Raw genomic sequence first — 25355 nt, forward strand, 5'->3', positions numbered from 1 at the left:
TGTTAATTACTTAATTAAGAGTAGTAATATATTGGAGTATTAATGAATTTCACTTGAATTTTTTTTTATAATTTATTTTGTAAAAAGAGCTAGTTGAAAAAACTTAATGAATGTGATTTAGTTGAAAATACACATTGGATTTGTGTAAGAAAACTTATATTCTTTCCCGTAAAAGATATTTTAAAAAAAAAAAGATGAAATATTTTAAGTGTAACTAATTAAAAGTTAAAATTCATAGAAATACTTTGAAATCTTATCTAAGAATTAAAAATCTTAATTATGATAAAAAAAAAAAAGAGTTAAAAATGCTGTGTAAAATATATATTGCTAGCACCTTCCAGAGTTGTCCATTAATTTGGACGATGTTATCAATCGGCATTGCCTTCCAATGTGAAATTAATGGGTATTTGGGACGCCCGACCACTACGGTTAACACCCTTTGTATTTGTCAAACCCCATCAAATCGTTACTTTGCTTTGGTCGCTTTCAATTTTTTTCCATGGCATTTATGTAATGGGACCAATTTTTAAAGATTCTTGTCTTTCTATATATAATTTATTACATATAGTTGGCCGAGAAAAATGTAAGAGACATTAAACTCTATTAAACACAAAAAAAAAGAGACAAAAGAAATATAAATATAATATATAATATAATATAATAAGAAAAAAATTATAAAGTATTTTAATATATATAGAAATGTCTATATATTATCACGTACTTTATCATATTTGACAACAATAAAGGCTCTATTTGCATGTGAGGAGAGAAATGAAGTAGACATAAATAGAAGAGAAGTAATCTAAAAAAAAATAGAAAAGAAGTAAAATATAATACTAGATTATTTAGTTTAAAAGAAAGAGTGAAAATAATATTGTAAAGTTAAATGTTATGAATAAAATGATAGGAGAGAATTAAATAACTGAACAAAATTACAATTCTGTCCTTATTACAGTCATGTCTGTTGATCATGAATAATTGATTAACATTTACATATAAGCAACTAAATTGGTGTATTTAATTAATTATGTAATTGAATAATCTATTGTAGTTAATAAAAGTGATTTTCGCCTCAAAAAAATCAATTATAGAGTAGAAATAATTGATTATAGTTATGAACTTTTTGTTTTGTTTCACTCACATGAAATAAACTCAAGTATGGGTGATAAAATATTTTTCCACTTAAAAATAAAAATTGAAGACTCTCTTATCTAGCCACCCGCGCATGAAAAAAGAGAAAAATTACTTATATAGGTTCAATGTATTTCAAACTTAACTCTCACCTAAATCGTTTATACCAAACAATTATCACATATTTTTGTCTCTTCTAACATATTTCTGTCCTTAAAACTAAACAACCATGCCAGTAAAAACAAATACTAATTAGTTTGACAAACATTACATGTACACTTATTAATTAGCTAAGTGGGACTCATTTTCAAAATGTCAAATCAATTACCGTTAATATCAGTTGACTGCAAATTAAAAATATATGTATTTCATTTTGATGCATGATGTCATTCAATTATATGTATTATTTATTTTATTTTATTTTTGTAAAAGTATTTGTCAAAAATGTCTATTTATCAACATTATTAATATTCATATATATGTTTGTATTAGTCAATTTGAGTTTAACATTAAATAATTTAGTTAAAAGTAATTATTTATCCTAAAATAATTTATAGCAAACATGTGTTAACTATGTCAGTGATGTGTCTGAAATTATTAGATTTTATTCAGTTAGAAAAAAAAACTAATTTTATTATTGAATTGTAATTAAAACAAAAGTTTAAACTCTACGGTTTACTAGTAGCTTAAATACAATTGTAATAAAATTAATTTACAATAAATATTATGCTTTTTTATTAAAACCCAACATTACCCTTAGGTAAATTACCCAAACAGAGGTTCAATCCCATCATTTGCCAATGGTTGTGCAAGGGTTCCTCTTTGAAACTTCATGTGTGACTGTGTGTTCACTGCTCGTCTCCGCCATCATCGGCGCCACCTGCAGCCACCTCGCTGCCGACTACGCCGCTTCCATCCACTGTCGTCGCCTTAACTGAGGTCGATGCCGCCAACCCGTTCGAGGCACTGTTCAAGAATGTTGATGGATCGATGAGTTAGGGGTGCAAGGACCCAGATCGGGCTTTGTGGGGTTCTTCTGTTCTGTTGTGGTTTCAATGCCGATCTGTGACCAAATCTGTATTTTTTTTTCATAGCTGGAGTAAAAGCTGAACCCGTGAGGAATGATTTTGATTGGAAGGAGTTCTATTTATTTTATTAGAGTTGTGGTGGAACAGGATCGATGTGTATTGTAACATTTGCGCAAATAGAAGGTGGACGTTAAGGGAACTGAAGAGTTTTTGATTCATTAGATTTTGCCTTGGTTCAACCATAGGAATTTGCAGTATACATACTATTGGGTGGAAAAGAAGGTTTTGTCAACAATAGGAATTGCAAGACATTGAGAGATCTCGATGAGTCATGTGGACGCATAATCGTAATAAGGCTTCGGGCTCTTAGGATTTTATTATGTATATATAGAATGATGTCTTTAGAGAATGTGATCGGGGCTTTGCATTTTGGGCATAAGATTAATGTGGGGGTGCGTTTTGTGCTAATGTAAATCTTTGATTATCTTCTTTTAGATCTATTCTAGTTTCAATAGCAAGAAGGTTTTGTTAGTGAGTTAATAATAAATGTGTTGTTGTGTTGCTATCATCACCTTCTTCTGGGAGAGCAACCTTGTTTGCATGGTTGTAAGAAGCTTGCAATTCGTCCCAGCATTCCTATGTTTTGTCTTAGGGGGAAGTCCAGACCATTACACCAACACTATCTTGGTTGGGGAACCAGCCAATGCGTCCCATTCCCAATCGAGAATAGTCATGGGTTTGACTATCAGATGGTTGTCAAAGGCCATAAGAGGAAGGGAATTTGGACAAGAGGGTGAAGTTCATTGGTAGTGCTTGAGAAGCGATATATGGAAAATCGGATGTATCTTGGAAGATTACGGTAGCTTGAGGCGATAAGCTACTTGCCTGATACGTTCTTCAATTTGAAAAGGTCCATAGAATCATTTCCCTAATTTAGTGTACGTGGGGGTGAGGGATGTTTGTTGATAAGGACAAAGACGAACAAACACCGAGTTGTGATCGAGAATAGGATGCCACGGCTATTGACATTCGCGTGGTGCTTCATAGCGGCCTGAGCTTTTGAAAGATGGCATTGTAATGAGGCGTAAATGGTGGCTCTGGTGGTCAGCAAAGAGTCATCTGCCTCCACCGGTGAGCTTCCTAACAAATAATTAGGAACAGACAGCAGTGGTTTTCCATAAATTACCTTGAAAGGCGAAAGACCAGTGCCAAAATGAACTGAGGTGTTATATGACCATTTAGCGAGTGCCAAGAAGTTGAACCACTGAGTAGGCTTGTCATGAACGAACACTCAAAGGTATTGTTCGAGGATGCGATTTAGAACCTTTGTTTTCCCGTTTGTTTGAGGATGTTATGAGGTGCTCATTTGAAGTTTCTTGTCACTCATACGAAAGAGGTTACGCTAGAAGGAACTGACAAACAAGGAATCCCTGTTGAACACCAAGTTGTGAGGGAATTTGTGCAATTTGCTAACAATATCCATGAAGAGGACGACGACCTTGCTAGCGGTATAATGTGGGGGAAGGGCACCTAAGTGAACCCCTTTTGAGAACCGATCCACAACCACTAAAATGGTGGTGAAACCATGTGATGGTGGCATACACGGCCAAAAAAAGCTGGCCTCAAGGCAGTGCAAAGTTTTAGCCACTCCCATATGGCCACCAAGAGGGGTTTTATGAAACTCTTCCAACAGTAGAAATGTGAATTGACTGTTCGTAGGGAGCCAAATTTTCCCGTGGAAGAAGATTTGCTCCGATAGTTCATGGTAACTTGAATTTCCCAACAAAGATTTCCCGAGTTGTTCCTCAAACTCAAAATTGGGAAGAGAAAGTGAAAATAAATGGTTGTTGGGAATTCGGGAGAGAACGTCGATGACGACATTGTTTGAACCTGCTTTGTATTGAATTATGTAATCATAGCCCAACAATTTAGCGAGGTGTGTCTGTTGCTCTGGTGTTTGTATCGCCTGTGGCATTAATTCTTTGAGGTTGCGATGATCAATAATAATCACGAAATGGTGACCCAACAAGTAATGTCTCCATTTGCAGACTGTCGTGGTAATGGCATGAAGTTCCTAGACATATGTCGATGCCCGTTGAAGACGAGGATAGAAGGTCTTGCTAAAGAAGGCAATCAAGTGGGAATTTTGTAGAAGGACAGCTCCCATGGCGAAACCAAATGTGTTGGTTTCCAGGACGAAAGGAATCGAAAAATCCAACGAGGTTAATACCGGAGTTTTGGTCATGAGTTGCTTGAGGTTTCAAAAGCTCATTGAGCATCCTCGTGCCAACAAAATTGGTCCTTCCGTAACAGAGCCGTCAGGGGTGTAGCCATCACAACATAGCCTCAGATAAACTTTCAGTAAAATTATGTTAAGCCAAGGAAACCTCGTAGTTCTGATTGGGATGCTGGGATTGGCCAATCAACCATCGCTTGAATTTTGGTTGGCTCTGGTGCGACTCCCTCAGTCGATACAATGTGACCCAGGTATTGTAATTTGTTTTGGGCAAACAGACACTTAGAACAACACAAGTAAAATTGACCATATGAAAGTGAATTGAACACTGCTTCCAAGTGTTGGAGGTGTGAGGAGAAAGTCAAACAATAAACAAGGATATCATTGAAAAAGACAATGACGAACTGGCGGAGAAATTGTTTGAGGAGTTCATTCATGGCTTCCTGGAACGTCGAGGGAGCATTACAAAGTTTGAATGACATTACTTTGAACTCGTAGTGGCCTTGATGGGTTCGAAAATCTGTTTTGGAATATCTTTATCGGCCATGTGGATTTGGTGGAATCCTTGGCAAAGATCAAGCTTCGAAAACCAAGAAGCTTTGCCCTGTTTATCGAGAAGCTCGTCAATGGTGAGCATGGGAAAACTATCTTTAACCGTGATGACATTCAGAGCACGGTAATCCATACAACAATGCCAACTTCCATCTTTTTTTATAACTAGAAGCACTGGCGAGGAGAATGGGCTATGATTGGGTTGTATGAGGCCAACATCTAGCATGGAGGCGACCTGTCTTTCGAGCTCTGTCTTTTGGCAGTATAGGTAACGATAAGGCCTTACATTAACGAGATTTGAATTTGGTAGAAGGTGGATATGGTGGGTGATTGAACGGTATGGGGGTACATGGGATGGTTACTGAAAGATAAGGTCAAAATGGGAAAAAAGGTTAGTGATGGTCGGGGATGGGGGAAAAAGCTCGAGTGAGGAAGATGGTTTGGGTGCTGGTGGCCTGTGTTTGGGAGCTGGACTAAATGGAAGAATGCCAAGACACTTTGAGTCTGAAGATATCACTTAAATTGTTGGGCTAAGGCTGAATCTGGACGGAGGGGTATATCGGTGTGGAGGATTATAGGCTAGCCCAAATGGGTGAAGGACATCGTAAGGGAGGTGTAGTCAGCAGTGACAAGGCCCAAGCTTTGGAGCCATTGGACCCCGAGGACTATATCCGCATCGGAAAGGCGAAGTTGAAATAGGTCAAGGGTAAACTGATGTCCCTAGACGGTGAGGGTCACTTGAAGGCAAACAGTGTCACAGTCCAACAAATTTCTATTACCCATCATAACCTGTAAAGCTAGTGTCGATGATGTTGGAGGGTTGAGGACTATATGTGAGTACTTTTGCCATCAACCAATATAGTAACGTGGTGGTGAAGGATATGGCCATAAATGCAAAACATCTCGATCGCAAGCATCCCAGAGTGTGTGTTCAGGCTTAATTGTGATGGATTGTTTGGAAGATCGTCGAAAGAAAGAGCTGCCAGAGATGCGTCGACTGCTAGTGAAGGATCAGAATGTGAGAGGTTCTTTTCGTTGACAATGAAGAGGTGAAGTCTTGGCTTGCATCTATGGCCAATGACCCATTTCTCCTCACAATGGTAGCAGAGACCTTTATCGCGAAAGACAACCATCTCCTCTGGTGAAAGGCGTTTGATTGGAAACCTAGGAGTAGGGGCCGCAGAAGAACTCAACAATAGGTTCATCGGAGAAGGAAGATGAGACTGGGCTCTGGAATAGCGATGAAGATCAAGAATTTTGTCTTCCTAGAGCTTGGCCAGAATAGCCACTTGGGGAAGTGAAAAAGGCTTGAGAGCCTGAACTTCATATTGCAATTTTGGATTCAAGCCTAAGACAAAGCAGCTAAGAAGGAATGGTGGGGCAAGGCCCACTATTCTATTTGCAAGACTCTCAAACTCAATGAGGTACTCATTAACTGAGCCTCTCTTAGAGAGTTTGAACAAAGCTCCTTGTGGATCATCATAAAATGAAGGAGCAAACCTAGATTCAAGTGCTTGGAGCATCGCAGGCCAAGATGTGAGGAAATTGTTCCTCCGCATCCATTGATACCAACAGAGTGTTGGTCCTTCCATGTAGAAGGAAGCCACTCAACACCCCATTTTTCGTAAAATAAATTAAAAAGGATTTTATCTAAAAATAAATAGCGTTTTAGGAAAATAATGAGATTTTTGTAATTACATAAATATGGAAAAATAGGTTCATTAATTAAAATAATGATTTTAAAGTAAATAAAATAAATATATGTTCTTAGAAAATAAAAATGTATGTTTTATTTATTGATTTGATATGGAGTAAAATAGAGTTACTTTTTATAAAATAATGAAAAATAGAGTAAATAATAGGCTAAGAGTATCCTAACTATAAATAGAGACATATTAGGTCAATTTTTATATTTAGGATACATATCTACCCTCTCTCTTCCTCTTAACTTCGTTTTTCCTTCCCCCTCTCCCAAAACTCTCCTTTTCCTACATACATTCAAACTTATCTCAGTATAACTATGATATCAGACTCGTTAACCGTTGGATCATCTTGAAATTTTAACACCCGGTTCTGATCTTATTTGCACACATCTCCACCATTGGGATTGACGAAATAATGTTGTGCATGACAGAAATGTTCCTCACATGGAGCTTTTTTTCCCTGCATATAGCTAGACTTGTCCTAGTAAAACTACAATCCCAGACTCGTTAACTGTTGGATCATCTTGAAATTTGAACATCTGATTTGGATTTCAGTTTTTCACATTTCAACCGTTGGGATTTGCGAAGTAATATCTGTGGTGAGAGAAATATTCCTTGAACGAAGATAGTAAAATGAAGGTTTCAATCTCTTATCCTTCTCTATAATGCTTGAAAATCCTAGCAGAGCAACCAGAGGAAAAGCTTGAGGAATCTAAGGGAACCTCTAGAGACGTCTTTATCGCTGTCAAACTATACACATGAGCCCACTTAGAGGTAAAGGCTGAGTTTATTGCAATTGGGGTTAGAATGAATATATTTAGGGATCCTTAGAGAATTAAATTGAGGTTTATTTTGGGATATTTGTTGAATTATAATTCTTCCTTTACGATTAAAATTACGATATTGTTGTGTTTGACAAACCAATTGATGTCTTGATGCGAATTTGTTGATAAAATTGAGTGCTCTTGGTGTTTCGTATTTTTTACCTATGATTTTGATATGATTATATGAAATTGTTTGAAGGTTTTACTCTCCATGTTGTGAGAAACATTTTTGTATAATTTTTGTGTGTTTTGGACAAGATTTACTAGATTAGCGTGATAAATTATTATATTAGGATTATGAAATTATGTGTAAGGGATAAATTGAATATGTGTTAAATTGTGAGTTGTTAAAGTTATGGACATGGAACTTGATTGTGAATAAGTGTGTGATTAATACTTGAGGTGATATTAGTTATGTTGTGAGTTGTGAATTATACAATAACCTGATTGGTGTTTACCTTGAAAAAAATGTTTATGCGCGAAGTGTTACAAGGAAAGTGTAGAGTTCCAAGTTAGGGACCTGAGGTGTTAAATTGTAGCACAATGCATGAGGTGTTAAAAGGAAAATGTAGGGTTCTAAATTAGGAACCTGAGGTGTTAAATGTGTTTGAAAATAAGTGTGAGGTTGTGTGTATTGTATAATTCATGAACAATGTCGGCGTACAAAAGTTGTTTTAGGGGTTGGACCTGAATCAGAAAGATGAGGTCCTGACAGATTCTTCGGAGTCTAGGCCTTGGGGGTAAATACATTTGGTTTGAGTGCTCCTCTAAGCCTATGTTCTTCCTATATGGTTGGAGCATTCTCGCAAAACAGAGTGACCCTGACTGGTCACCTTATGATTTTACTTAATAAAAGTAACCTAACATACTCATTGTGTGGTGTGTCTTGTTATATACTTCTATGCGCCCTGGTGTTCTTTTTCACTAACATGGTACCATATTGTATACAGGATTGAGTCTTAGTGTATCTGTTAACGCTTGTGTAATGATCATTGCAACTTGCTATGTAATAGTGGATGATGAATTGTGTGAGTGTGAGATGTTGTGTTGTACTTGAGATTTATTGTTCTGAACACATGATTAATGTGAAGGTGTGGAATGTAATTTTGTGATTAAATCCTTGGGACAAGTGATGTTATGCAATGAGTGGTAAAATGATGAGAATTGTGCTAAGTTGAGCTTGTTATACTTATACCCTTATTTGATAAGTTTTTTTATTTGGTGATTAAAGAGAATGTGACACTTTTACCCACGTGAACTCTTTTATGTTCATTGAATACAATCTCTTTAATTAAATTTTGCATTTTTAAACGTTTTTCGTATTTATATGTATGTTGGGCGATAAGCCTTTCGTGATCAGGAATATCCTGATAATCGAAAAATTGAGATATCTTGAATATCCAACCCATAAGGTCTTGGCCGTAAAAGCATGGTACCTCCAGCTTTATGTAGAATGAGTGAGGGAATTGTAGGTGTTTGGAGTGATTTGGGGTGAAGAATGAGTGATTGTCAGGGAGGATAGGCATTCCAAAATGGAATCAATCTTGGTATTCATTGTGGATTATGCCTGGGCAACGACGGTATGATTTTGCTGCAGGGTTGTTTGGCTCTACGTGAGGCAGTTGTCGGCCTCCTCAAGGCGGTCGGTGGTGGTTTGAAGGGTGTTGTGTTTAGGCATGGAGGCAAATCAGACCAATTGATACGTAAGAGTCCTAAACTAAACTATCTTAAGGAAAATTAAGGGGAAAATTCTCTGCCCATTCTTATTACTCATAACAGTATTTATAATGTTCACAGGAAAATAAGATAATGCCAATCATTGGCCAACATAAGGAATAACATAATGGTAACAAAATTGATAAGAATCTAAATTGATTATAACATATTTGTTAGAATTGCTAATCCTTCAATGAAGAAATTTGCAACAACTTTTGTCTTCATCTACTCCTGGACTATATGTAGTCACTGAGGTAATTGGGCCTCTTCTTTACCCTCCTAGGCTTGGTGTGTGTTGTTGTGCTACTATCAACAAGGGTATTTTACACAAAAGCATTCCATTAAAAGACATGTGTTAGGCACATCATCGCACATGATGCGATGGAGTTAACACAATTGACTGTGTTAAAGATTAAGGGTGCTAGTGTAATAAATAGTAAAAAGTTAGGAGTTTCCTATAGGATAAAAAAAGAAGTTGAAAGTGCATGTGTAATTAGTGAAAATATCAGGGGGTGTGATAACTGCGAAAATTGAGTTAATTTGATAGTTAATTTTGGCTAAGAATGATTACAATTTCTTCACTTTACTGTTGTTTTTAATGAAATAACGAAGAAACTAATATCTTTGCAATTTTTTATCAGCAGAAGTTAAAAGAAGATTTCAAGTGCTTTGGAGGAAAATTGATGCAAAAACGGGAAGAAAAAGCCTTGAAGAAAAGTTGAAGATTGGGATAGCTCGCTTAACGCACAAGACAGGCCAAGTGTGTCTCCTCGCTTAGCGGTCAGCTCACGCTTAGCATGAAGAAGGCCCACGAAGAAGCCCAAAGGCGCACTTAGGGCGAAAGCCTACTAAGCGCGAGGTCGCGTGGAAATTAAGCTATCTTAGGCCTATAAATGGAGTAATAAGCAAAAGGGAAAGGCATACCCAGACACTGAGACTCTGAACTCTCTAATGAATACATCTTAAGCCTGAGTATCTCAAATAGGGGAAACCCTCCTTATATGTCATTTATCCCCTGATCACCCATATAGTATTTAGGGGGTAATGTATTAAAAAATGATTATTTTCTAAAGAACTAGGAAAGAGCATCTAAATGAAATCATTGCTAGAAATAAATTGATATTCGTTTAGCCTATTTTCATGCATCTCTAATCTTAATGTGATTTACTATTTTTATCTTTGCAAAGAAATTTGGGAGAGAAAAATAGATAAAGTAGGCTCTTCATGCTGGAAACCAAAGATAGAGTGTCATAGTAGATGTGGATGGAAACTGGGATAACATTAGATAAAGAAAAATCATTCGCATTGCTTCACAAGTAGTTTTGGCATGTTAGGCCCCAACATATTTAAATTCTAACTCAATTTGCACGAATGAGTTGACTCATTTGCACGAATGAATGACTCAATTTCATCACTCACTAAGCCTTCTCTAAGAAATGAGTGACATTGAGATATAGAAAAGCAAAATCAATCATATTGTTCATCCAAGCTAGCTTAAGAGCAAAATTTGGTCGTATAATATCATAACAGACAAAGAGGCATGACACAAAACACTATTTCTTTACATGCAAATAATCCCTTTGTTAATTAAGAGAAAAGAACCAGCGTTGGAGGTGAAGAAAGAAAGCAGCAAAATAATTTCTAAGTGAAGCAAGGTCACTGCACTATGCCCAAAGGTCTAACCTAGTTAGTATCTAATCTATGAATATCGGAGTTGATATCTTAAGGAAAAGGACAAGAAAACAAACGCCTGATCAATAAAGTAGATAAGCAAATCTTATGAGAGTTCACGGTCACCAGATTGAGAGGGTGTTTCCATTCATTCCTTGTAAAGATTGTCTTTCTTTGACAAAGCAATGGATTGCTTCCATCTTCCTGCTTTCTTGTAATTGTAGGCAACAACATGCCTCATTTCAAGAAGTTCATGCTTCTCAATCTGCTCATGTTTATTTTTGAAGCCAATCAATAATAATTCAAACATTTTAAATTTTCCATAACATTCTGATCTCAATTTTTCCTAATTGTCAAAATAAGACAAAAGATAAGCAAGATTCACCTTTTGTGCAAGAATTATTTGATCAAAGTTGTCATGCAAATCCGTTGATTCTCGGAGTCAGTCATAGTCTTCTTCCTTAACATAAATTCCATTCAAAGCTTCATTAAGAACAAACACATTGTTGCTTTGAATTGCAACCATGTACGACTTAACTAATTTGAGGTGGCCAACCTGAAAATAAAAAATCCAAGCAACAAACAATATTGTTACAGAATAGCATTTGAAACTAGCAAATTATCTCACCAAACAAGACTGAAATTGTAGTCATTTGGCAATAGGGTATGAAAATTGCAAACCTTCCGCATTATATCTACTATGTGAGTATGGTTTACACGAACAACAATTGCATTTAACATATCATTTATTATATTTGGATGCTCTTTCAAGTAAAAGTGAAGAACCTTATAGTACAACTCCACACTGGCAACTTTAATTATCACATCTTTGAATTGCATGTGGTCCCATGCTTTTGGAGAGTGATTCATTATAGTGATTGCAACATTATCAAACTCATCATATTGGATGTATGGGTATGTAAGTTCTTTCCAATGTTGTTATTCATCACATGCTCGAATAAGTTTTGGAATGTTAAGCCAAGTTGAGAACAACTTAATGTCTTCCATTAGCTTTTCACGATGATATCTTGCATACGGAACTTCCAACTCAGTAAAGATACCCATATGTGCACACTCCAATCATAACCCACTCTTCATTATAGATATGAGTTCATTGAAGCATCCTTTGTTTTGATAATACTCGCTAACCTCCTCCAAATCATCCACCTTTGATATAAAACAAATAGTAAGTATTCAGACAACTCCAAAAGGTTAGACAAAGCAATCAAAAGTTTTTTTGTCACTTGTTTTTAGTATTTTTCTACTAGCTGCATCCTTTAATTTGCATTTAAAGGATTTCCAACATGGTAGGATTTGTGTAGTAATTTTGGGGTAAAGAGGGGGCAATCATTCCTTGCAAGTCAAAATTCCACATGTTAAAATACAAACTAGAAAATGGTGTCACTTGAATGATGACATTGAGACCACAAATTTGAGCTAAGAGGAATTCCTCAGCATCAACACAGGTGAAATAAACTTCCTTCCATGTTTTTTAACTGTTTGGTTCTTGGCGGCATCAACAACACCTTGGAACTATTTAAGCTTCACCAATGTGATTGCCAACTTAGCCTAGTTAGAAATAAAAGCAAATATAATTTTGGCAGCCTCATACAAAGCCTTATCATACAAGCGGTCCCCAACAAATGTAAAAGTTGAAAAGAAATTATTTTTTTCTAGAGATTGAGTCACATTGAGTTAAACTCAACTAAATTATAAACACACACCTTAGACATCTTTAATGAAGGATCTCAGAGATGGATCTTGCACTCAAAATCTATTCTTGCCAAGATGCAGCACTAGAGATGCAGTTGGGATCTCCATGAAGAACCTCACTGCTTTCAAAAACAAATAATTTTTTAATGGCTATCAACCTATCATGTAACAGCTTTGAGAGGGAAGGCAACAAACTAAAGAGGCAAGGGAAGAATAACAAATGAAAATCAAATCCTGTCCAAACAACAACAATTCTCATCCAACAAAAGAATTAAAATAATAAATGAAAAATTTAAACAATACATTAAAAAATCCAAACAATTCCCCCAAACCTTCAATCCATAGGCTTCCAATGGCTTTAAGGTAGTTGTTGTCGGCAATCTTCAAACACCAGAAGGTTTCGAGTCTAAGATAGTGACGCACTGCAACCTTGTTCTCTTTATTGTGTTGTTCTCTTCTCTTTGAGAGCGAGACTCACAGAGGTTCCAAATCTATATCCATGGATGAGGCATTTCGCTTGTAGGAACGAAGTAAATCTAAAGAGGCGCCGCCATTGCAAGAAGCCAACATCGACAAAGAGGTGCTGATGATAGAAGCTTCTCAATAGATCCAATATGATCTCAAGTGGAGAAAAGGATCAAGACAGGGAGAAGGGTGCAGAGGGTGAGTTGCATAGTGGGGGTAGTAGAAAAAAGGTCAAAAACAAAGGAGGGTGGGGGCGGTGGTGTGGGAGGAAGACAAAAGGGAAGGTCTGTGTGGGAGGAAGATGAATGAAAGAGGGTGGGGCGAAGTGGGTTCGAGGAGGGGGGGTTGAAGTGAGAGAGGGGGGTTTTGAGACAGAGAAAGGGTTTTATAAAGACCTCAACATCGATTTTTTAAAAATTGAAGTTATCTAAGCACTTACAACATTGGTTTTTAAAAAAATGATGTTAAAATCGTCCTTGTTAACATCGATTTTCATCAAAATTGATATTAACAGAGAGATGTTAAAACCTATTTTTGTAATAGTTATAATATTTTCTTTTTTCTCTCTCTATTTTTTCCATTTTATTTTTCAAATTACTTAACTTGATGACTTGATTTGATTCAAACCAATTATAATGGGTCGGATTGGGTTAATTCATAGAAAATATAATAAATATAATTGACAATCTTCAATTAGTTTGCATTTAAAGTTCTCCCAAATTAAACCTTTATTTATCTCTTATATATTTAGGTCAACATAATTGATGTTTGCTTAAGACAGGATAAATAGTTTTGGATGACGCCACTTCTAGAGAGGGAAAATAAGTCAGGATAGACGCCACAAGGATTACCTTGATAAGTCTGAGATTGGTTCAACAAGGAACCCAGAGAGAAACTCTCACCAAATTTTATCAAATGCTAAAAATTCCCTCTATTGAAAACGAAATAGATACATATAATGTATCTAAACAAAAAAATAGAAATAGACATGTGCCTTCAAATCAATTTGGGCCAAAATGACAACGAAAAAAAATAGAAATATAAAAAAGAAAATATTTGGCATGGGCCTTCAAATTAGCCTGGGCCTTCAGTAACAATTAATATTCTTAGTAGTGCCTCTGCCTCTGGGCCTTAATCCTTCTCCACTTGGGCCTTATTAAGTATGTATGCTACCATTTGTTGGAGGGTATCCATTGATTGTTTAGTCTTACTCCTGGTCATAAGTCCTTGTATTTGAGCAGTTTTAGGATTCTCATCATTCCCTCCTTCTTGGAAACCATTTGCCCTCAAATGTTCAAAATCATCACCTGCACAAATGGAGTCAAGTCAGCAACATTAAATGAAGAACTTACTCCATACTCACCTGGAATATTGATCTTGTAAGCATTGTCATTGATCCTCTCTAGTACTTGGAAAGGTGTGTCTCCTTTAGGTTGAAGTTTGGACTTCCTTTTATTAGGGAACTTCTCATTCTTCATGTGTACCCAAACCCAATCACTTGGTTCAAGTACCACTTTCTTCTTGTTCTTGTTGGCTTGCTTGGCATAACTTTCATTCTTCTTTGTAATTTGAGCCTTCACTTGCTCTTGCAATCTTTTCACATACTCAACTTTAGCCTGTGCATCCTTATGCTGAGTCTCTTGGGGATTGTTTTTGTAAGCTAGCCTGTTAGGCAATGAAGCTCTTGGAAGGAGGTCAATTTAATGTTCTATGCCTCTTGAAGGTGACAGTCCATGAGGATTCTCCTTGGGAAAGACATCTTTAAATTCTTGCAATAAGAGTTCAACACTAGGAGAAACAGAAATAGTAAGCTCATTAGAATTATCAGCAAAAACTTTATTGTCTTTGTAGTATAGTAGATAGAGCGGCTCACGAGCAAGTAACAACTTCCTCACTTCACTCACCTTTGCTAAACAATTAAATTTTCTCTCAGGTGTATCACTCTTTCCCTCACGTGTATCACTCTTCTTTTTCCTATTCCTCTTTGGTGCTTCACTCTTTTCTTTCTCTTGTTCTCTTTTTTCTCTCATTCTGATTTGGTCATCACACACTTCCCTTGGGGATAGAGGTTCAAGAATAATTTCCTGGTCATGATGCTGGAAAGAAATCTTGTTGGCGAAGCCATCACGCACTACTTTGGTGTCATACTGCCATGGTCTTCCTGACAGTATATGAGTCACCTCCATTGGAACCACATCAGACGACACCCTATCATTGTATTTTCCAATGGTGAGACACACCTCAACCTATTGAGTCACTTTTACCTCTTCATCTTCACTAAGCCACTAAAGTCTATATGGCCTAGGATAAGGCTTAGTATCCAAATTCAGTTTGGACACTAACCTGGAACTTGCAACATTGGTACAACTTCCTCCATCAACAATTAAAAAGAAAAGCTTACCGTTAATTGTACATCTGGTGTGGAAAATATTTTCTCTTTGGGTGCGTCTAGTGGCTGCATCTGACTTCCCAAGAGCCTTCTCACCATTAGCATATCACCCTGCATAGCTTCCTCCTTAAGCTCTTCTTCCATCTCTTCTTCTTCACTGATTTCAGATTCACTGATGATTTCTCCATTTGCTTTCATGATCATGGTCCTCCTGGTTGGATAGTCTAAAGCAATATGTCTTATGCCTAAGATTTTGAAGCATTTTATGTTTCTGGTACCAGTGTTGGATGATGAGGCAAAATCATGCTTGGTTCCAACACTTGACAATGCTGACTTTCCATGTGGAGACTGTGTTGATGGGTTGGACGAGTTGCCTCTTTCCTTCTTGGATCTGTTGGTTCAGTTCTGGTTGAAGGTGTTGGAGGAGTTCCTTCTTGCTGCATTTTTCCTCTTCAGCAGCTATTCAATCTGGACTGCCTTATGTGGTAAGTCATCCAATTCCATGTACTCATGTAATTCAACAACATCTCTAATGTCAGGATTTAGGCCACTCAGAAAACGAGCCATTGTGTCGTTAGTTTCCTCTTCAATGTTTTCCTTCACTAGTGTCATCTTCATCTCTTTGTAGTACTCATCCACAGCCAGACTTCCCTGGGACAACCTCTGGAGTTTCTGTCTCATGGTTTTGTTGTAGCTAGTTAGAACATACCTCTTTTGCATAACTCTTCTTATCTCAGTCCATGTATCTATCTCCCGCCCTTCCTTTCTCATCATCTCTCTTTGATTTTTATTCCACCAAACAAGGGCATAGTCTGAGAATTCAGCTACTGCTAACTTCACCTTCTGCCCTTCAATATAATCACTACAGGAGAATACATGCTCAATCTTCATCTCCTAGTCAAGGTAGGTGTCTGGGCCACTCTTGCCTTTGAAATGAGGTACATTGAGTTTTACTCCCTCAATTATGTTCTGCCCGTCAATTCTATTTTGCATGGGTCCATCATTGCCCCCTCTGTTCCCACCATAAGGTCTTCCAGCATTCTGATTCAGTTAGTGCTCTAGTCCTTCTATTCATCCATAGAGTTCTTCATTGTTACGGTTCAGCAAACGTTGCATTTATGTAGTCATCACGTCTAATAACAATCACTGAGGTTCGTCTAGTTGATGATATTCACCACCACCATCACCTATTCCTGCCATAATTAAGGAACAGAAAATTTTGCAGTAATTTAAACAAAGGTTACAGGACCTCACCACACTCTACTCACGTGTTTCTCTCTTTGATGGTAGTTCACTCATGTTTGATGCTCTCAATATAGGCTTTTGTGTGATGTTTTTTCACTCATGTCTTTTACCACTCACTCCCTCTTAAGTTCCTGGATGAATCAAATTGGACGCACAAAGGTAATAGAACAAGAAAGACAACTTAATTATGGAATAGTAGATTGGGTAACAAACTAATAGATTGGATAAAAAAACTTGGATAACAAACTAACAGATTCGATAACAAACTTGGACAACAAATTAGGATAACAAACTAACAGATTGGATAACAAACTTGGATAACAAATTAACAGATTGGATAACAAACTTGGATAACAAACTAATAGATTGAATAACAAACTAACATACTCAATAACAAATAGAAGAAACAAAGAAACTACTTAATTAACGAAGATGACATGTAAACTTCAAATGGTCATAAATTTTGCTACGGTTGTTCGTTTGAGGCCCACTATATGTCAAAATGCTCATAATTCAAAGGAGAATCTTTAGGCAAATTCCCATGGTCTGTGATTTTTGCCAAAAAAATGTCTCTAACTGCCTCAAATTCGTATTCAAAGATCAAACTCCACTCACTTTTTTTTTTCAAACTTTCTGCAACTTTTTTTTTATAATGCTTTCTTTTCAAATTCATCTAGGATAATTTAGGCAATTCGCTCAATAGGAAATCAGGAAATTTGTTTAATTGGAAAATAGGCAAATAGATTCAAGAGCCTACTAAATCCTAAACCCCTAAATTCTTCCAGTAAGCCAAATTGTCCCCAAACATAATTTGAAACAAAATTCAAACAAATTTTTTGACACATAATCTGAAAGAAACAAGAACAAGAATGAAAACAAGAACACAAACAAAAACGCAAACAAGACGCAAATAAGATCACAACAAGACGCAAACAAGAACACGAACAAGAACAAAAATAACAGAACAAAACACGAACCTGAGACAAATTACAAAGAGAAAAAAAATTGAATAGGATAGAACCTGTAATAAGAGTCGAAGCTCTGATACCAGATGATGTGATCCTTACTAGGAATGGATCGCTTGATACATGTTACAGAGTTTTGGATGACGTCACTTCTAGAAAGGGAAGATAAGTCAGGGTAGACGCCACAAGGATTACCTTGATAAGTCTGAGATTGGTTCAATAAGGAACCCAGAGAAAAGCTCTCACCAAATTTTATCAAATGCCAAAAAGTCCCTCTATTGAAAATGAAATCCATACATACAGTGTATCTGAACAAAAAAAATAGAAATAGACATGAGTCTTCAAATTAGTTTGGGCCAAAATGACAACGAAAAAAATAGAAATATAAAAAAGAACATATTTGACATGAGCCTTCAAATTAGTCTGGACCTTCAGCAACAATTAATATTCTTAGTAATGCATCTGCCTCTAGGCCTTCATCCTTTTCCATTTGGGTCTTGTTAAGTATGTCTGTTATCATTTGTTGGAGAGTATCCACTGACTGTTTGATCCTAATCCTGGTCATAGGTTCCTATATTTGAGCAGGCTTAGAATTCTCATCAACAATATTAGTGCATAAAAAAAGTTATCATAATATTAGTGTGAAACATTAACTGATGTTATTGATGATTAATCCCTTTTAAAAAATTAGATTGATCACATTTAATGGAATCACTTCTCTCAATTATATTTTTTTCTTCCACAAAATTTGAGCTTGAGAATTACTGAAGAGATTTGAATCCAGTTTCACTTCAACTAACACCATGTTGATTTTTGTATACACCTCTACTAAAAAGAAAATATATTTATCTTAAAAATAAAATAACTAAAATTATTATTATAATTTTAAAATAAAACAATAAACTTTAAATATCATAGTTGTTTTGTATTAATATTCTTTGTTTTTTAATAATTAATAATCGTTGTTATGTGTCACTATGTATGCTTTTAGCTGCTAGGCAGGGCTACTGTAATATTACGTGGTTTCTTTCAAGGCAACCCACCCCAACCTTGAAACGCCAAAGCAAACAAAATGCATCATTAGTTGGCGCTCACAATTCTTGGTAAAAATGTTAAAAACAAAGGGTTTCGCTGAGGAAAAAAAAGTTTAAAACAAAGGGAGAAAAACCACCAACATAATATATTTTTATATGAAAAAAGGATATGCACAAAAAGTATTACTTAGTCTTCCAATTATAATTCATTACATTATAATTCTTCATGATAATTTCATTAATTTTTAAAATAATTATTTTAAATTATTTTATGATTAAATAATAATGTAAATTTGATTTATACTGTCATCATATAGATATTAAACTCTTTATATATAATAAATTAAATTTGAGTTCTATTAAAAATACGATCGTTCCAATATTTACATTTCTCACATATTAACAAGTATTTTACATTTTAAAATACATGTTTTATGTATAAACTTTCATATGAAAACAAATTAATATTTAATTAAATTAAAATGATAAATTTTAATTTATTTAATCAACCCTAAATATAAAAAAATATTTATAAATTACTACTAAAGTATTAATAAACTATTTTTAATTTATTTTATATTAAATCTGCTGTTAGAATACTCAATTAATGCACAAACTATGATTTTGAAAATGTATGCAACCATAATTTTGGTGAAACATCAAATTTTTTATATTTGATTATCTATTTTTTATCCGTAAAAATGAAACATAATTAATAAATAATTTATAAAAACACACATATTTTTAACTAACCGAACAAAACTACTTAATGTTTTTAGAGTGTCTTGGATCACAATATCAGTCATATTTATTCTCTTTTCTTTTCACATTATTGAAAAAGAAAACTCTGATTTCAATTTAAAACCAGTTATATTTATTCTCTTTTTTTCCACATAATTGAAAAACAAAACTCAGTTCAATTTAAAACCTTGATAAAATCTACAAAAAAGAAAGAAAGCAAGAAGCAATGCAAAACAGTGAGCGGGGATAATCTTGGATCTACAGTGGGGGGCAGTCACAGTCAAATTCACTACTAACTACCTCACCCAGCTTATATATTTTAACGGTCAGTGTGATAACTTTATTGCCTAAAATGGATCAACGCTTTCACCGTTGTTTCTACTTTTAACAGTGCCAACCAAACTAATAGGGATATAACTCAAAAGAGGCCAATTGCTTTATTTTTTTTTGGCTTATGTGACCCCTATGACTTCAGTTCACCTAATGCATGTGAATTATCGATTTGAATACTATCATGAAATCAGGTAGCTAAAAAAACTAAGGGCTGATGACAGGTTGCATTGCAAGTGATCGATAAGCAATTATTGCTTCGTTTCCATTATTTTAAAAACCTTGGCACGCACCAACTTCGTAAAAAATTTTAAGCATTGGTTTTCTTTTTACTACTACTAAATTTATGCCTCTTGTTTATACAAAAACCTAGGGGCGAAACTACACTCCGGACTTTTTCTGTTTCAGATTTGCTCTTTTGAAACGAAAAAAAGAATAACATATTTTTCTTAATTTGAAAAGAATATATACATCAAATTTAACTTTGAAGAGAATTGATGTACCTTTACTTTTTTACTTTACACATTTTCTTACTTTAAAAGTGTCAATCTATGTATTCCTCAATCTGATCTATATTTTTTTTTCAAAAAAATAAACAACTAAAAAATATCAAATAATATTTTTGCTCAACAGAGGTATTTTTAAATTTATACAAATTAAAAATTATAAACAATATAAATACTAAGAAAAATTATTTAAACAATACTAATATACATAATTGAATTTTAAAAAAGTAAGATAAATATGATTGGTTGAATTTTTTTAAAGAAAGAGTAATGGAATTTTCAATGAAAAAAGAAATTAATCTAAGAATATAAGTCATTGAGATTTAAGAAAAACAAAATTTAACACAATGAAATTAAAAATGTTTAATACATTTAAAAATTTGAATTTAGTAAAGATATAAATAATGATATACTATGGATTTAAATATAAGAAAAAAATTATTTCATGCTAACCAATAAAGTTGATTAACAATATATAATTATATCAATCTCAATTAAAAAATAAGTTATTTCCCTAAATAGTTATTCATTAAAATTTGATATAAAAAAATAAGTCATTAAAATTAAAATCCCTATTAAATGAAGAGTATTTTAAAGATAAATTCATAAAATAAAATAAAATTAGTTAGAATTTATTTACATTTAAACTTAAGACCAAAGTAGTTTTTTGTTTATATTCAAATTTGGAGGGAGAGTATAAAATAACATATTGTAAAATATATAATAAAAGATATTTTATTATCAAAATGAAAACTTTTATTTAATAATTATATTGATTATTAGTAGCAATCCATTAGTTTTAATTAACTAAAGAAATTTTCTCCAACATTATGTTGGTCTGTGTAAAGTTAGGCTAAATCTAAATCTTTTAAGTAAGATTTTTAGATTGAGTTTTGAAAATAAAAATGACATGATGAATAGAAAATATCTTATTAAAAATGATCGACTAAATTCTATAATAAAAATTAATTATCAATGTTAATAAATATTTTATATTTATAAATGGTAAAAAAAATCACTGTTTTTTGATTCTCAGCTCAAGGGTCACCTTTCTCAAATTTGTTAACATTGTAATTATTTATGTTTGAGTTATTGTTTTTTTTTTTTATCTCACCTTCTACATTTTGTATTGGAGTTCTTCCCATGAACAAACTCACCAATCTTCAACCTTTATAGATATCTAGAAAGTATTAGCCTTCATCAATTCCTTTTAGTGTGGGCCTCACCTGATTGAGAACCTTTGTTGTCGTAATTCTATATTCATAGAGAACAATCTATTATTATCGTCGTTACATCAAAACCTGGATTTTAAATTAACGTATTTTTTTAATTATGTAATCAATCTTTATTGGTTGAAGGAATAAACAGTTCTATTTCTTGTAAGTACGGTTGGAATTTAATTTTTTGTGATAAATAAACAAAATTTATGCATAAAGTCCACGACTAGCTTTTGAATATCAGAGCCTTGAACCCCAAAAAATGTTCCTTCTCTTCTATTTCAATTGCAACAATCTACCAAACAAAATTAAAAGGGAACTTTTTAGTTTTGGTCATAAAGGCAAGACCTATTTTAGGTAAACAGAGCGGGCATTGACTCATGTCACATGGCAACTTGCATTTCTATATACACAATTTTACTTGCTTAGCTTTCTATAGTATATGGTTCAAAACCCATTATCGCGATAACAATAATATTAATAAAAAATCCCAAAGTTTGACCAATGAAAAATCGATATGCTTACGTGATATTCCGTAATCTCTAGCTACGAGAGCATAATTGAAATGTATATGGAACGGGAGAAACATATCAGCGATATTGTCTTGATGCCCAATTGAGATTCTATATTCATGACTCCAAATGAACAAATTTGTTAGTTTGCTATAGTGCCAATATAGTAAACGAGGATCAAGAGAGAGAAAAGAAGAGCATTGGGGGCATGTTTGGGGAAAGGTTAAAAAGTGGGTTGAAGAAAATGGCCGACACAAAATTGGACTGGGTTAGGGTTAGAGGGAGCATATGGGTCATACCATTGGGTCATTGTTAAGCCTCGAATGGACCTCGTGGGTCACACTGACCCACTTTCCATGAGATTTGCTGTCGGTACAATTAATAGGAGTTGAGTTGATGGCAATAAAAACAAGAAACAGGACAAAAACATTCATTATTTCTTGACTCGCATAAACTCGAAACACCACGCGAGATTAAACCCGGTGGGGGACACTTTCCTCAAAATAGTGTCAATAACATTTTTAGTCGCTGCTCGTTATTGAGCGTGGACTTCTCGTGACATGGTTGGGGCGGTGCACAAAAGCGCTTTTAAAATTAAGCCCATTTATTCAGAGGTTCTGTCTCCTTCTTTTTCACTGTGGACAAAAACAGTTTTTTTCTTAACCGAGTTTACCAGAAAAATAAAATCTTCATTAATTCAAAATTTAATAAAAAATTATTTTCATCAAATTTTAAATTAAATATTATTCGAACTATTCAACATAATTTTAATAATTATAATGTATTAATCACTTCTATCCCTCATTTATTATTTCTCTCTTCTCAATAAAGTCTACATATTTTATTAGTGAAAATAGTTTCTGCATTACCACGGCCTCTACCCCTTTAGGACTTTGCATTATAAATATATATTAACCAACCAACCTTACTACACCACACACCAATTCGTCTTCAGTAACATTTCACTCCAAACATTCTCTTCTCTTCTCCTTCTCCTTCATACCTTCCTTGAGAAACCAACCTAGTTGTGACAACATCTTCATTCCTTCCCAATTCCTACCATCCAAAACACAAAGGAAAAAATGAGACTTTTGTCCACAAAAGCAACGTGCAATAGTCACGGCCAAGATTCTTCATACTTTTTAGGATGGCAGGAATACGAGAAAAACCCTTACGACAAGGTCCATAACCCCAAAGGGATTATCCAAATGGGTCTCGCAGAGAATCAGGTAGTTCATTTTTCTCACAAGCCCAATCTTTCTACAACCTTATAACAAACTTTAATGTTGCATAACATGTTTGACTCACAAAATTTAATTATCTTTTTGCAGCTCTCATTCGACCTCCTAGAGTCATGGCTCGCCAAGAACCTTGACGTGGCAGGGTTCAAGCGTGACGGCAAAACCATATTCAGAGAACTCGCTCTCTTCCAAGACTACCACGGTCTCCCTTCATTCAAAAAGGCATTGGTGGATTTCATGGCCGAAATCAGAGGAAACAAAGTCACTTTCGACCCCAACCACATCGTTCTCACTGCCGGCGCCACCTCCGCAAACGAAACCTTAATGTTCTGTCTCGCTGAACAAGGCGAAGCATTCCTCCTCCCCACTCCTTATTACCCAGGGTGCGTAATATTTACATTGTTTAAATTTTATCACTACCTTGGTGAAACAAGTTATAGTGTATTTTATGTCCATTCATTCATTCCTCTGACTTGGGTTTATGAACTTTTTGCAGATTCGACAGAGACCTAAAGTGGAGAACCGGGGTTGAGATTGTTCCAATACAATGCAACAGTTCCAATAGCTTCCAAATCACGGAGGCAGCATTGCGACAAGCGTACGAGGATGCGAAGAAGCGCAACCTAAGAGTGAAGGGCGTTTTGGTCACGAACCCGTCGAACCCGTTAGGCACCACGATGTCTCGGAGTGAACTGAACCTTCTCGTCGACTTCATCAAAGAGAAAAACGACATGCATTTGATAAGCGACGAGATTTACTCCGGCACAGTTTTTAGCTCCCCGGGCTTCGTTAGCGTCATGGAAGTTCTCAAAGAACGAAACGACGTCGTCACTGACAACGGAGTCTGGAACAGAGTTCACGTCGTCTATAGTCTCTCAAAAGACTTGGGTTTGCCGGGGTTCCGCGTCGGCGCTATTTACTCCGAAAACGACACCGTAGTTGCCGCGGCAACGAAGATGTCGAGCTTTGGTCTTGTCTCTTCTCAAACGCAGTACCTTCTCTCAGCCATGCTGGGGGACAAGAAGTTCACCAGAAACTACATCGCTGAGAACAAAAAGAGGCTTAAACGACAGCAGAGAATGCTCGTATCGGGGCTATTGAAAACCGGTATTTCATGCCTCGACAGCAATGCGGGGTTGTTTTGTTGGGTAGACATGAGACAACTTTTGCATTCGAACACGTTCAAGGCGGAGATGGAGCTGTGGAAGAAGATAGTGTACCAAGTTGGGCTTAACATTTCGCCAGGCTCCTCGTGCCATTGCACCGAGCCGGGGTGGTTCCGCGTGTGTTTCGCGAACATGTCCGAGGAGACTCTGGCCTTAGCCATGAAGCGCTTGAAGAACTTCGTGGCGGCTGAGTCTCAGAGGAATAGTTCTAGTGGTTGTAGTGCTGGTGCTCTGTTGAACAACAACAACGGAAGCTTCAAGAGAAAGTCCCTCACTAAGTGGGTTTTCCGGTTATCGTCTCGCGATCATCATCGTGAACAGGAAGAACGGTAGCCTGGTCGTCTGCTAGTTTGTGTCACTCATGCACAAATTCATTTCGATTTTAATTCTTTTTTTCTTTTTCGGCCTCCCCAATATTTTTGGTGGAGTAGTCCAAAAAAATGTCAATTTTTTTCTTTATTTTTTTTGTGATAAAAAATTAATGTAGAAAGAGAGAGAGAAAAAAAAAGCACTCTGCCCATGTGGATGTGAAGTGTGGGCTTTCTAGTCAGCCTTATTATTTGTATAATTGTTCTTCCATATATCAGTCATTAATTCCCCTACCTTCAAAATCTCCTAAGTATCACATTAATGAAAACTTTTATTTATACTGTTACTTATTTATTTCTCCTATCATATGCAAATCTTCTTGATACAATCAATCAGAAGTTTGATTACTCTGTAATGTAATGTTAGCTCATGTGATTACATTTTAGATCATATTACTTTAATAGACTATGATCAATTTACTCATCATACACAGTTGAATATAAATATGATGTTTAAGATAATTATTATAAATATATTAAATAATATCATAAAATCATAAAATATTGTAAACAAAAGAAAGTAATATGTATGAAGTTTGATATACCATGCCGTATTATCTTATTGTTATGTGTGCTTGTGGCTTCTTTGCCATGTGTTGAAC

General features: G+C 35.2%; 1 protein-coding gene across 1 annotated transcript; it reads left to right on the plus strand.

Annotated features, from left to right (window-relative positions):
* The first annotated feature begins 22926 nt into the window (after positions 1–22926).
* Positions 22927–25042, plus strand: LOC114412505 (1-aminocyclopropane-1-carboxylate synthase 3-like). Its single transcript, XM_028376433.1, has 3 exons — positions 22927–23207; positions 23310–23602; positions 23716–25042. The coding sequence occupies exons 1-3, from the start codon at positions 23061–23063 to the stop codon at positions 24716–24718; spliced, it is 1443 nt and encodes a 480-aa protein (XP_028232234.1). The 5' UTR covers positions 22927–23060; the 3' UTR covers positions 24719–25042.
* Positions 25043–25355: the final 313 nt, after the last annotated feature.

This window comes from Glycine soja, chromosome 5 (genome assembly GCF_004193775.1).
Source record: "Glycine soja cultivar W05 chromosome 5, ASM419377v2, whole genome shotgun sequence".
In the NCBI taxonomy this organism is placed as follows: Eukaryota; Viridiplantae; Streptophyta; class Magnoliopsida; order Fabales; family Fabaceae; genus Glycine; species Glycine soja.

Excerpts from the sequence above, each read along its gene's own strand:
- LOC114412505 (XM_028376433.1), top strand. The coding sequence starts at position 23,061 with ATGAGACTTTTGTCCACAAAAGCAACGTGCAATAGTCACGGCCAAGAT. Across the intron at positions 23,208-23,309 it reads TGGGTCTCGCAGAGAATCAG|CTCTCATTCGACCTCCTAGA; the intron begins GTAGTTCATTTT and ends ATCTTTTTGCAG. Across the intron at positions 23,603-23,715 it reads CCCACTCCTTATTACCCAGG|ATTCGACAGAGACCTAAAGT; the intron begins GTGCGTAATATT and ends AACTTTTTGCAG.